The sequence below is a fragment of the Oncorhynchus tshawytscha genome, linkage group LG04 (genome assembly GCF_018296145.1).
Source record: "Oncorhynchus tshawytscha isolate Ot180627B linkage group LG04, Otsh_v2.0, whole genome shotgun sequence".
Lineage (NCBI taxonomy): Eukaryota > Metazoa > Chordata > Actinopteri > Salmoniformes > Salmonidae > Oncorhynchus > Oncorhynchus tshawytscha.
The window spans coordinates 32,856,317-32,870,945 of NC_056432.1; the positions used below are offsets into that span (position 1 = coordinate 32,856,317).

A 14,629-nucleotide genomic window follows, 5' to 3' on the forward strand; every position below is an offset into this window, starting at 1 on the left:
TTTTCCATCTGTTTGACCAGAAATCAAAGCATTCATCTATTCCCAATTTTTTAAACATAAAATTAGGAAAATAATTATATATGCCTTAATTTCTAAAACATATAGACTCATATCTTTCATTTTCCACCAAGTTTGATGTGCTTCTATGAACTTCAAGTTAGTGCTCATGGGACTTTTTACATGGAATGCACTGAAGTAAATCCAAGGCCAAGCATCCCGTTATACTAAAGCTCTGAGTGGCCCACTGGTTTTACACAGAGGAAAATGGGAGAAGGTGTGTGTGGGTTTGTGAGTGGACGTATGTATTCATGCATGTGTGGGACTGTGTGCGTCTTTGTGTGAGAACAACAGGGTCTCAACCCAGGGTCTCTAGTTTACCGACCCCTTTAGGGAAGGGGCTATCCCATTCCACCCCTAACTCCTGGGACAGCTGAAGGATGGGAGAGGGAGAAAGAGAGGGAGAGTATAACAGAAAGATCTAGAGGGAGAGAGAGAGTTGTCATTGTCCCTAGGGTCCAGCGATGGTTGAGTCACAGTGGGGGTTGGGGTGGTGTCAGTGGAAGAGGAGTGTGGTTGTGTAAGCTTTTTGTAGAAGCTATTTGTAGAACTGGTAGCCTTGCCATGTAACCCTTTGTGGGTGTAGTGTGTGTGATTGCATGTGAGTGTGTGGAGGGGGGTATGAGGGTGGTGTGGTTGGGATGAGGGGTCGATGGCTACAGATTGAGGGGTAATAGTTTGGCAGGCTGGCTGCTAATATTGTCTGAACGGGGGCTTCCAAACATACAGGCAGACCACCTGAGGGAGGGGAGGGTCAGAGTTGGTTGTCATGGCATCTCCATTGTCTCTGTGTGCTGTGGAATGCCTCGGTACGGTAGCTAGCTATTCACTCAGCCCCACTTAGCTCCTCTAGCCCCCTCATTGTCTGTTCGTCCCACTGTGTTAGTGTTAGAGCGTCCCCATACACTGGCTCTATTAGATTAGCTAAACGGCTAAATACACACTCACTAAAGACAGCCAACACCCACTCAACCCTTTTTCTACTCCACTTCTTGAGTCTGTGTTGCCTAATTAATTATTATCAAAGAGAGGAACTAATCCCATTTAGTCCTGTGTAGTGTAGTATAGGATTTAGGCCCAAAATCAACTCCCTACCTCTACACAATATCCTGCACATTACCTCCAGCCCCCACTCGTTGACACTTCCTGTAATACCCCATACACTGGTAGATCTGAAAGAATTTGGTCACGTACACAGTTTAGCAGATGTTATAGCGGTTGCAGCGAAATGCTTGTGTTACTAGCTGCTAACAATGCAGTAAAATGTCAAACAGGTACACACATAATCAACTAAAAAATAGAAAGAACAACAAGGAACGAATCCAATTAACAGTCCAAATAGCACTATAACAGTATCCAAATGCAATCTTTACGTATCTACACCGGATGAATTTGCACTATATGTACTAGGAATGATATGTATAGCAGTAGATATATTAGAGTGAGCTACACAATACTGTACATATAAAGTGGGTCAACAGTATGTCAACTTTAAACTGACCAGTGACTGTTAGGGTTTCACATTTTGGGGAATATTCAGAGGTGGAAACTTTCCGTGGGAATTAACAAAAATATATGGAAATTAGTGGAAATATATGCAAATTAATATTACTACTATTTAAATGTTTTTTGCATTGGATATATTTACCATATCATATGGAGACAAATATAAACCTTTTACCTTATCATAAGTAGACATAATTGCAAATTATTAAATTCTTCCAATAGAAATAGAAAAACAACAATTTAGTTACGAATTGAACTTTAATTAAATGAGTTGACTCTTCACATGGGGTGATTTCACTGAACAACAAAAGAAAGGGAACATTGAATGATCCCCAATGATCCATTGCATCTCCCAAAAATGTTTTCAACACACATCTGTAAAATTATAGTCTAGAAACTAAAGCTTTGGTTGTTATCCTCTCAGGCTTCCATGTCTTCTCCCTGGACCTCCTCAATGTCTCTGAGGCCTCATCTTCACTGTCACTTTCCAACCTGGTTGAGGATGGCTCGTTGTCAGGCTCAAAGAGCCTAAACTTTGTCTGGATTTCCACCAATTTTTCAATCCTTGTATTGGTCAACCTGTTGCATGCTTTGGTGTGTGTTTTCCCAAACAAGGACCAGTTGCGTTCTGAGGCGTCTGATGTTGGTGGGATTTGGAGGATGAAAAGGAGAAAGAGCCTTAGATCCACAAAGTCCCTTCCACCAGGTGGCTGATGAGATATGTTGGGACGATAGATGCCATATTGCATCTCCATCCCAAAGCCCTTGCTTGGAAGTGTACTTCGCCAGACTGCCAAGAACCTTGCCCTCATCCAGGCCAAGTTGGCGAGACACGGTAGTAATGACACCATAGGCCTTGTTGTTCTCTGCACCAGACACGATGCTCTTGCCAGCATACTTGGGGTCCAACATGTATGCTGCGGCGTGTATGGGCTTCGGCAGAAGTCTTAACGTTTTTTGATGTATTGCAGAATTGAAGTTTACTCTCCTTGGAGCAACAGTGAAGTGGGCAGGGCAGTATGGATTTCTTCTCTTACATCTGCAAGCAGAGTCTGAACATCAGACAGGATGGCATTGTCTCCCTCAATCCCTGCAATGGCTACTGCTATAGGTTTCAGGAGTTTCAGGCTGCTTACCACTCTCTCCTAAAATACATCATCCAGGAGGATCGTCTTGATGGGGCTGTCCATATCGGCAGACTGTGATATGGCCATTTCTTGGAGAGACTCCTTCCCCTCCAGGAGGCTGTCAAACATGATGACAACACCACCCCAAAGGGTGTTGCTGGGCAGTTTCAATGTGATGCTCTTATTCTTCTCACTTTGCTTGGTGAGGTAGATTGCTGCTATAACTTGATGCCCCTTCACATACCTAACCATTTCTTTGGCTCTCTTGTAGAGTGTATCCATTGTTGTGAACTCTGCATCCAGCAAATGAGTAGATATATCATGTCGGCTTGGAGGGGTGTATGCTGGGCGAAGAACATTAAGAAATCTCTTCCAATACACATTGCCTGTGCGCATCAGAGGTGAACCAGCTGCATACACAGCTCGAGCAAGACATTCATCAGCATTTCTCTTACTACCTTCCTCCATTCAGTCAAAAAAACTTCTGATTCCAGGAAGAACATGAGCTGTTGCTATCGATAAGGTATCTGATTCATCATTTTCACCTTGAATAGAAGTAGAAATACTTTTGTCAGAGGTTGCTTGTTGTGAGCGCAGAGGGGACTTTATGCACTTGGCCAGATGATTCTGCAACTTTGTTACATTCTTCACATATGATCTGGCACAGTATTTGCAAATGTACACTGCTTTTCCTTCTACATTAGCTGCAGTTAAATGTCTCCACACATCAGATAGTGCCCGTGGAAGTTTCCTGTAAAGATTAGAAAGAAATTAGTAAAATTAAATAAAAATTACAATTCCATGTACAGATAAATAGTTAAACAGTTAGATTAAACAACTCCTTTGTAAGATACATATTTTAAAATGAAATGTGTATGGAAACAGGTGAATTAACACTCCTCAGTTAGAAGGCTCATGCAAGCTAAAACCCACATGGTAGCAAAACCTAACTAGCAGAAGTTGTTAACAAGTTAGAAATGATTTAAACACACTTTGCTGTAGGCTACTATTTACTAGTTAACAAACAATCATGTATGTCATATAAAATATATTCACCCCACCCAGTATTGTAATCAAAACTTGCCAGAAAGCATGTAGTCCTTGGCTCAGACAGTGTAGTAGTGTGGGCTCAATAGCATCTTATTAGTGTGCAAGATCTTGAAAATCAGCTGTACATGTGATGGAAGAATGCATTGTGCGTGCAGAGGGTTGCAACTCCATTAAATTGAGGATAGTTTAACAAAATATGCCACAAGACCTAGATTTGCCTTATGTGTATCCCACAAAAAAGGTTCACTGTTATAAGCTAACTTTTTTTGAGGAATTTAGGAAAAATTCCCCAAATTCCCGGGCTTACCTTCCCATGGAAAGTTTCTGAAAATTTCCCGGAAAGTTTCCGACCCTTTGCAAACTTAATGACTGTACAGTATGTACTGTACATAGGGCAGTGGTCACTAAGGTACAGGGTAGACCTAGTAGCCGGCTAGTGACAATGTCTGAAGTTCAGGTCAGGGTACTGGGCAGAGGCCGGCTAGTGGTGGTCCAACAGTCTGATGGCCTGGAGATAGAAGCTGTTTACCAGTCTCTTGGTCCTAACTTTGATGCACCTGTACCGTCTCTGCCTTCTAGATGGTAGCATGTGAACAGGCCGTGGCTGGGGTCCTTGATGATCATCTTGGCCTTCCTGTGACACCGAGTGCTGTAGATGTCCTGGTGGACAGGCAGTGTGCCCCTGATATTGTGTTGAGCTAACCACACCACCCTCTGGAGAGCCCTGTGGTTGCGGTGGGTGCAATTGCCGTACCAGGCGGTGATACAGCCCGACAGGATGCTCTCTGTAAAAGTTTGTGAGGGTCTTATGGCCCGGGGCCAAGCCAAATCTTTTCAGCCTCCTGATGTTGAAGAGGTTCTGTTGCGCCTTCTTCACCACACTGTCTGTGTGAAGGAACCATTTCAGGTCGTCGAACTTGACGTTTTTAACCCTCTCCTCTGCTCCCCCATCGATGTGGATGTCTCCTGTAGTCCCCGATCAGCTCGTGTTAAATTTAAGGGAGAGGTTATTTTCCTGGCACCACTCTGTGAGGGCTCTCCTCGTTGTTGGTAATCAGGCGTACATACCACTGTTGTATCGTCGGAAAACTTGAAAATTGAGTTGGAGACGTGCGGCAATGCAGTCATAGGTGAATAGGGTGTACAGGAGGGGGCTGATTCTCCTACCCATCAAACCCGCGCTGTTGAAACTGAAGCCTCTGAAGCTACCAATCACCACACAGAGATGGGCCTGTTCTGTCTAACTGCTCTCATAAGCAGAGGCCTTGTCTTCTTTTCTGAAGGAGGGAGCTGGATAATTATACACCATACTGAGATACTCTCCTTTATTCCTCTAGTTAGAACCCCACCCTCTTGCTGTTCCGTTCTCTAGCCTAAAGATTTCCAATAGATCCTACAGAACACACACAGCTGTGGTGAGGCAGTTAGGGTGGGTTTGCACTGAGCTTCAGTACTGGGGGACAAAAACAGTGTGCACAAGATCCTTTTCTGATCCCATGCCTGTCTTTTCCTCTCATGTCTCTCTTACATGATACATTCTTATAACTAAACAGACAGGATTTAGACCTACAGAGGCCTACAGAGTTTGTGACATAGTCTGTTATATGGGAGTAAACTATCCTACCATCTGAGATGCCTCTGTCTGTTGCATAATCTGTTTGTAATACAAAAGGGACACAAGCCAGTCTATCTAACCCTACGCAGTAAAACACATGTGTTTGTAACGGTCTGATGTGTTCTGTTCCAGTGTTAATGACCAACTGGTTGATGCTTATTTATAAAACCCTCTTAGTCCTCACTCCACCCTATCTGAGATATCTACTGCAGCAATGTTTGATTTTCAAGGTAGGTTATTCCATGATGACTGAATTGCACATTGCAAATATTCAACCAGGCCTGGCATTATGGGCAGGCCTTAGGGACCTTGGCTCGCCTTACGGTACCTCGTTGCCTTTCCAAATAAAATATTGGTCATTTATTTGACAGAGGTGCGCCCCGACAGAAAAACGCATCAATCTCAGCACCTGTCTGTCTCGGTATGTGTCAACCATGTATCTGATCCTGTCTGGACCAAAAGAGTATGGCTTGTCATGCTATTCCTGGCCAGACAGCATCAGATACATTGGGCGCTGTTTTCGCTCGTTTGGATGCTTTCTCCGGTGATATAGTGTCAGCAGAGAGGAAGAGGTGAAGCGAGAGGGCTCACTTTCAACAAAATCTGTCCAATGTAAGCCCAACTAGTTACTATGGGAATAATGTGCAGACTTAAGCTTGTCATCTGCCTTCCCGCCTTTAGGACAAAGACTGCCATTGTTAGGGCGGAGACATGATGATCTCATCATTATATATAGATCCAGGGGCTCAACTTTCACCGGGTATGGTGGGGACATGCCCCCCAAATTGCATTTTAGAATTGGAATGTGAATCAAAACGGTGTGTGCTTTAGGACCATGGGGACGTCTCCAAGCGATCGGGTAGGCTGTTTGCAGTGTAAAATAATCATAATAAAATGAAGAAAACAAAGTCCCCCCCACCAAAGTTGTGCCCCTGTACAGCTCTCTGGTTTCAGCCTCTTGCGAATTGGAAAGGAAAGTTGTCAGGTGCACAGTGCACCGTTAGGATGGTGGATTGCCCTAAAGTAAATTGATGTATCATCAAAATTATCTAAATAATATCATTCAAAATACTTCACCAGCCTCTAAAATATGTGTGAAGATCATGTGTCTTGAGTATAATTTAAAACGTTGCAAGAAGAAGGGGAGGGGGGTTTGGCGAAGATATGGTGCGTCTCTCTCGACATAGCAAGCAAACAGCTTCGGGAATCCATCTGTTTTTTAATCAATTATATAGCCTAGATTAAAAATGACATTATTACAGTATATTCTTTCACTGGCCCAAGCTGCACACTGACGGGGATGATAGACCGGGCCAGAGGGTTTCAAATCCTCCCTATATGTCGAGCCCTTACACACACAGACAGGAGCATCCCTGTGCCTTTGTTGCCTTTTCAGAAAGTTGGTTTAATTTTGGTTAATTGCACATTACCGGTTGAATAAATAAGGAATACAATTTTTAAAAACGGGTATATTTTTTTCACTGGGACCCTCGAACCAATTTAAAATGTGTGTCGCACTGCCAAGCCAAACAGTCACAAATGCGACTGCAGTATCGAACCCTGTCGTGCTCTGTACTCTACCAGCCAGGGTTCTGCTGGAGCTGCTACTGCTCTAAACCCTGTTGCCAGCCGGGACTCAGGCTCAACCTCTTAGCTGCATCAAGCCCCCCTCTGTGCATTTCCCCTCCTTGAGTTGTAAGCAGAAGTTACTGGGTCTGATTACGTTGTTATAGGGATGGATTCCCCCTACACAGATGAAGCCTAGTGCTGGACATAACTTTTTTTTTATCTCAATGGAGAATCTCCTTTGAAAATGCTTTTTAATCCAGGACGAGGTATAATCTGTGTCGGGGATACCGCCCCATAATGGTATTGAGCATAATGACATTCTACTGTATCGGTGCCTCTTCCCCTCTCTCCTGGTGTAGCTGGCGTGCTGCTGTGGCTCGGCAGGCTGCTCCTGTTGTTGTGGCTGCTGTCCTAAAATCAAGCAGTCCACATCAACACGCTTCATGTACGCACTCTACTTCCTCCTCGTCACCGTCATCTGTGTCGTCATGATGTCACCCACCGTGGAGCAGGAGATGAGGGACCACGTGAGTACGCGGACGATCGCATGTAGACAGTCACACCCGCACGCACGCACGCACACACACACACACACACACACACACACACACACACACACACACACACACTCTGCTCTACGTGCATGCACACACACACGAAACATGCTCACACCACCTAAATGTCTGGTCCTGTCTCGTATCCGGCCTTGATGTTGTTTTAGACACAGAGACCCAGTAAATCTCTAGAATAGTTTTGGACACTCTAAACTCCACATAAACCCTGTAATAAAGCCTTCCCTGGAAGAGTGGAGCGGAGCTATGGAAAAGGCTGCTGTGTGTCATTTCCTGTGTGTGTAAGTGTACGGTAGTTAGGATGGCCTAGTTTAGTGCAGGCTGCCACGGGGGCTAACACAGAGTTACAGCCTCCCTCAGTGTGCTCTGTCCTGCTGCCAGTTCACTCCTGACTACAAGAGGAACGTGGCATGTACAGTAAACCCCACAGTTCAGTTACTACACCCTAGCTCAGTTATTCCAAATATATGTCCATGTACTGTAGGCTACATCTATTTATCAGGATGCTCTACCAAGTTAATGCTTCATTCTCTGTCGGCCCCAGCTCAGTTAGTACAGAGGGCTCCGGTCTCCACATGGGCAGGTGAAGGCCACAGGTGTGAGGCTGCGAGGTGGTTATTATTCACAGAGGGAGGGTAGGGACTAGGGAGCTGAGTGAAAGAGGGAACGCCACGGTGCTATTCAGCGTTTCCTGGGTGTGTGCTTCTCTTTCTTCAGTATTATGGTGTTCTGTCTTTGCTGTGAGAAAGCTGCCACTTTCCGAATGGCTTTACTGCCCCAGGCTGATCCACTCTGTGGACTCTTAGCCAGTTGTTATTATGGAGAAAAGTCTTAGCAGCTCTCTGTTTGTTTGATCCACCCATTGTGAAAGTATTGTCTCGTGGGTTTGGACCGGTGCTGGAGCTGGGTCAGGAGCTGGAGCTGGGTAGGGAGCTGGGTCAGGAGCTGGAGCTGGGGCTGGAGCTGGGTCAGGAGCTGGAGCTGGGTAGGGAGCTGGAGTTTTGTCGGGAGCTGAAGCTGGGTCGGGAGCTGGGTCAGGAGCTGGAGCTGGGTCAGGAGTCTTGTCGGGAGCTGGGTCAGGAGCTGGAGCTGGGTCGGGAGCTGGAGCTAGGTCAGGAGCTGTAGTAGGGTCGGAGGTTGGAGCTGGGTCAGGAGCTGGGTCAGGAGCTGTAGTAAGGTCGGGAGCTGGAGCTGGGTCAGGAGCTGTAGTAGGGTCGGGAGCTGTAGTAGGGTCGGGAGCTGGGTCAGGAGCTGGAGTTGGGTCGGGAGCTGGGTCAGGAGCTGGGTCGGGAGCTGGGCCAGGAGCTGGAGCTGGGTCAGGAGCTGGGCCAGGAGCTGGAGCTGGGTCAGGAGCTGGGTCGGGAGCTGGAGATGGGCCAGGAGCTGCAGTAGGGGGGTTCCCTTCTGGATGAGATTCCCTCTAAAATGAGCCTAGCCCTTCATGAGCTAATGATGCCTCATTGTAACAAAATACTATTACAACACTTTTCTACGTGTCATCTGGCTTGGTCACTTGGTCTGAGTAAATAGGAGAGCGTGTCACTCTTGTTGACATTGTCTGTAGAGAGTGCAGCAGTGACACACAAGATCAACATGGTTTTGGCTGAAAACTATAACCAGCTTTAGTTCTAGGAAATAACACTGATTGTTTATCATATTAACTATTCAATTGTATTGGGATCCCCATTAGCCGACACCAACATTTAAAAACATGAACATAGACATTACAGACTTACATTACTTCATATCTGTACATAGGCCTTAACTAGGTTAACTGGGTCAGACAGGCGTTGTTTTGTGAGGTGTTGTTTTATTGTTTTTTTAAGATAATTTTGCTGTTTGCTTGAGTAATTTGAGATGGAAGGGAATTCAGGTGATCATGGCTCTATACAACACTGGCTATATAATAACTATCATATTATAAGACCAAAGTAGGGCAGAGTGAGCGTCAGTGAGATCTCTTTTCCTCTCCCTATTGTATTTCCATGTTGACTACATCTATTTATCAGACTGTTTTACTATGGCACTGATTGGGACTACTCTACCACTGATAGAGCTGTCAAAGACTCTCTCTCTCTCTCTCTCTCTCTCTCTCTCTCTCTCTCTCTATGTCTCTGTGTCTCTCTCTCTAGGTCTCTCTCTCTCTATGTCTCTCTATATGTCTCTCTCTCTCTATGTCTCTCTATATGTCTCTCTCTCTTACAGAGTATCCTACTACTCTGTATCGTACTACTCTATATCATACTATGTATCTTACTACTCTGTATCCTACTACTCTGTATCCTACTACTCTGTATCGTACTACTCTATATCATACTATGTATCTTACTACTCTGTATCCTTCTACTCTGTGTCCTACTACTCTGTATCATACTATGTATCTTACTACTCTGTATCCTACCCTACTAGTCTGTATCCTACTACACTGTATCCCACTACTCTGTATCATACTACTCTGTATCCTACTACTCTGTATCCTACTACTCTGTATCGTACTACTCTGTATCCTACTACTCTGTATCCTACTACTCTGTATCCTACTACTCTGTATCCTACTACTCTGTATCCTACTACTCTGTATCCTACTACTCTGTATCCTACTAGTCTGTATCCTACTATGTATCCTACTACTCTGTATCCTACCACTCTGTATCCTACTACTCTGTATCGTACTACTCTGTATCCTACTACACTGTATCCTACTACTCTGTATCCTACTACTCTGTATCGTACTACTCTATATCATACTATGTATCTTACTACTCTGTATCCTACTACTCTGTATCCTACTACTCTGTATCATACTATGTATCTTACTACTCTGTATCCTACTACTCTGTATCCTACTACTCTGTATCGTACTACTCTATATCATACTATGTATCTTACTACTCTGTATCCTACTACTCTGTATCCTACTACTCTGTATCGTACTACTCTATATCATACTATGTATCTTACTACTCTGTATCCTTCTACTCTGTGTCCTACTACTCTGTATCATACTATGTATCTTACTACTCTGTATCCTACTACTCTGTATCCTACTACTCTGTATCATACTACTCTGTATCCTACTAGTCTGTATCCTACTACACTGTATCCTGTACTAATCTGTATCATACTACTCTGTATCCTACTACTCTGTATCCTACTACTCTGTATCGTACTACTCTGTATCCTACTACTCTGTATCCTACTACTCTGTATCGTACTACTCTGTATCCTACCCTACTACTCTGTATCCTACTACTCTGTATCCTACTACTCTGTATCCTACTAGTCTGTATCCTACTATGTATCCTACTACTCTGTATCCTACCACTCTGTATCCTACTACTCTGTATCGTACTACTCTGTATCCTACTACACTGTATCCTACTACTCTGTATCCTACTACTCTGTATCCTACTACTCTATATCATACTATGTATCTTACTATTCTGTATCCTCCTACTCTGTGTCCTACTACTCTGTATCATACTATGTATCTTACTACTCTGTATCCTACTACTCTGTATCCTACTACTCTGTATCGTACTACTCTGTATCCTACTACTCTGTATCCTACTACTCTGTATCGTACTACTCTGTACCCTACTACTCTGTATCCTACTACTCTGTATCCTACTACTATGTATCTTACTACTCTGTATCCTACTAATCTGTATCCTACTACTCTGTATCCTACTACTCTGTATCCTACTATGTATCTGTATCCTACTACTCTGTATCCTACTACTCTGTATCCTACTACTATGTATCCTACTATTCTGTATCCTACTACACTGTATCCCACTACTCTGTATCCTACTACTCTGTATCCTACTACACTGTATCCCACTACTCTGTATCCTACTACTATGTATCCTACTACTCTGTATCCTACTACACTGTATCCTACTTCTCTGTGTCCTACTACTCTGTATCCTACCCTTATGTATCCTACTAATCTGTATCCTACTACACTGTATCCTACTACACTGTATCCTACTCTGTATCCTACTATGTATCCTACTACTCTGTATCCTACTACCCTGTATCCTACTACACTGTATCCTACTCTGTATCCTACTATGTATCCTACTACTCTGTATCCTACCACCCTGTATCCTACTACACTTTGTCTGCAGTGGCTGTGGTGCTGAACTTTAATTTCTTAAGGTATAGGGGGCAGCATTTTCACTTTTGGATAAATAGCGTGCCCAATTTCAACTTCCTGCTACTCATGCCAAGAATCTAAGATATGCATATTATTAGTATATTTGGATAGAAAACACCCTGAAGTTTCTAAAACTGTTTGAATCATGTCTGTGAGTATAACATAACTTTTTTTTTGTGACTAGGGGTCAGTATTTTCATTTTTAGAAAAATAACGTTCCCGTAGTTAACGGGATATTTTGTCAGAACAAGATGCTAGAATATGCATGTAATTGACAGCTTAGGATAGAAAACACTCTAAAGTTTCTAAAACTGTAAAAATATTGTCTGTGAGTATAACAGAACTGATATTGCAGGCGAAAGCCTGAGAAAAATCCAATCTGGAAGTGACTCATCTTTTGAAAGCTCTGCGTTCCAATGCGTCCCTATTGAGCAGCGAATGGGCTATCAACCAGATTACTTTTTCTCCGTATTCCCCAAGGTGTCTACAGCATTGTGACTGAGTTTTACGCATTTATGTTGAAGAATACGCGTAAGCGGCTACATTGCGCAACTGGTCACCTGATGGCTCCCAGAGTGATTCTCGCGTAAAATACAGAGGTAGCCATTATTCCAATTGGTCCTATTGAAAAACCAATTGTCCCGGTGGATATATTACCGAATAGATATTTGAAAAACACCTTGAGGATTGATTATAAACAACGTTTGCCATGTTTCTGTCAATATTATGGAGCTAATTTGGAATATTTTTCGGCGTTTTCGTGACTGCAATTTCCGGGCGATTTCTCAGCCAAACGTGAAGAACAAACGGAGCTATTTCGCCTACAAAAATAATATTTTGGGAAAAAAGGAACATTGGCTATCTAACTGGGAGTCTCGTGAGTGAAATCATCCGAAGCTCATCAAAGGTAAACTATTTAATTTGATTGCTTTTCTGATTTCCGTGACCAAGTTACCTGCTGCTAGCTGGACAAAATGCTATGCTAGGCTATCGATAAACTTACACAAATGCTTGTCTAGCTTTGGCTGTAAAGCATATTTTGAAAATCTGAGATGACAGGGTGATTAACAAAAGGCTAAGCTGTGTCTCAATATATTTCACTTGTGATTTTCATGAATAGGAATATTTTCTAGGAATATTTATGTCCATTGTGTTATGCTAATTAGTGTCAGTCGATGATTACGCTCCCGCATGAGGGATGGGGAGTCATTAGAGGTTATGTAGCAGGCAAAACCCAGAGGACTAACCGTTCAGATTCTTTTTTTTTAGGCCTCTGTCTGTTCAGTGAGTTCTCATTGGGAAACAATATTTCTTAGGAACTTGTTTTCAGTTCCTACCGCTTCCACTGGATGTCACCAGTCTTTGGAATTTGGTTGAGGTTATTCCTATGTGCAATGAAGAAGTACGGCCATCTAGGAACTGCATAACACTGTTGAGAGTTGCGCAAGACTTGAAAAGTAGCTTGGTTTGTTGTCTTCCTGTATTGAACACAGATAGACCCGTCTTCAATTTGATCCATTATTAACATTTAAGAATACCTAAAGTTGTATTACAAAAGTAGTTTGAAATGTTTTGGCAAAGTTTACAGGCAACTTTTGAGATATTTTGTAGTGACGTTGCGCAATTTGGAAGCTGTTTTTTTTCTGGATCGAACGCACCAAATAAATGGACATTTTGGATGTATATGGACGGAATTAATCGAACAAAAGGACCAATTGTGATGTTTATGGGACATATTGGAGTGCCAACAAAAGAACCACGTCAAAGGTAAGGCATGTTTTATATTTTATTTCTGCGTTTTGTGTTGGGCCTGCAGGGTTGAAATATGCTACCCTCTTTATTTACTGTTGTGCTATCATCAGATAATAGCTTCTTATGCTTTCGCCGAAAAGCCTTTTTAAAATTTGACATGTTGGCTGGATTCACAATGAGTGTAGCTTTAATTTAGTATCTTACATGTGTGATTTAATGAAAGTTAGATTTTTATATCATTTTATTTGAATTTGCCGCGCTGCATTTTCCCTGGCTTTTGGCCAAGTGGGACGCAAGCGTCCCCTATACCATCAGAAGTTAACAGCTCTATCCAGTGACTGCCTGACTATACTACAGTCATGCTGGGGGTTTCAGACTCAACCAATTATCTGCCAAGATGAACAGTTAGGTGCCCTGATTGACGTAGACTGAAGGACGTTTTAAGGATTTTGTTAGTTTGTTTTGATAGAGCAGTAGTACGTAGTACTTGTGTACCAGTACGCTGCTTCCACGCTGGTTTAAAATATTTTCTAGAGTCTCCCTCCTCCCAGCATTGAAGCAGCTCTTTTGGTTTCCCATAGACATTACTCAAGTGACTCTTGTTCTGGCTTTCTAACTCTCATTCACTTTCTATAGGCATACTCCTTCTCTCTCGCTCTCTCTCTCTCTTTCTCGCTATCTCTCTCTCTAGCTCTCGTTAGCGCTCTCTCTCTCTCAATATCTCTCGCTTTCTCTCGCTCTCTCTCCCTAGCTCTTGCTCTCTCTCTCTCTAGCTCTCACTCTCTCTCTCTCTCTAGCTCTCTCTCTCTCTAGCTCTCACTCTTTCTCCCGCTCTAGTTCTCGCTCTCTCTCGCTCTCTCTCTAGCTCTCGCTTTCTCTCTCTCTCTAGCTCTCTCTCTCTCTAGCTCTCACTCTCTCTCTCTCTCTAGCTAGCTCTCGCTTTCTCTCTCTCTCTAGCTCTCTCTCTCTCTCTAGCTCTCACTCTCTCTCTCTCGCTCTAGTTCTCTCTCTCTCTCTAGCTCTCGCTTTCTCTCTCTCTCTCTCTCTCTCTCTCTCTCTCTCTCTTTCTCTCTCTCTCTCTCTCTCTCTCTCTCTCTAGCTCTCTCACTCTCTCTCTCGCTCTAGTTCTCTCTCTCGCTCTCTCTCTAGCTCTCGCTTTCTCTCTCTCTCTAGCTCTCTCTCTCTCTAGTTCTCTCTCTCTCTCTCGCTCTCTCTCTCT

General features: G+C 43.4%; 1 protein-coding gene across 1 annotated transcript in view; it reads left to right on the plus strand.

The window, feature by feature from the left end:
• serinc5 (serine incorporator 5) overlaps window positions 1–14,629 on the plus strand; it is a 48,053-nt gene that overhangs the window by 13,565 nt on the left and 19,859 nt on the right. Inside the window, exon 2 of the mRNA XM_042320656.1 lies at window positions 7,284–7,451. Coding sequence (XP_042176590.1) covers window positions 7,284–7,451 — 168 coding nt within the window. The remainder of the gene's footprint in view (window positions 1–7,283; window positions 7,452–14,629) is intronic.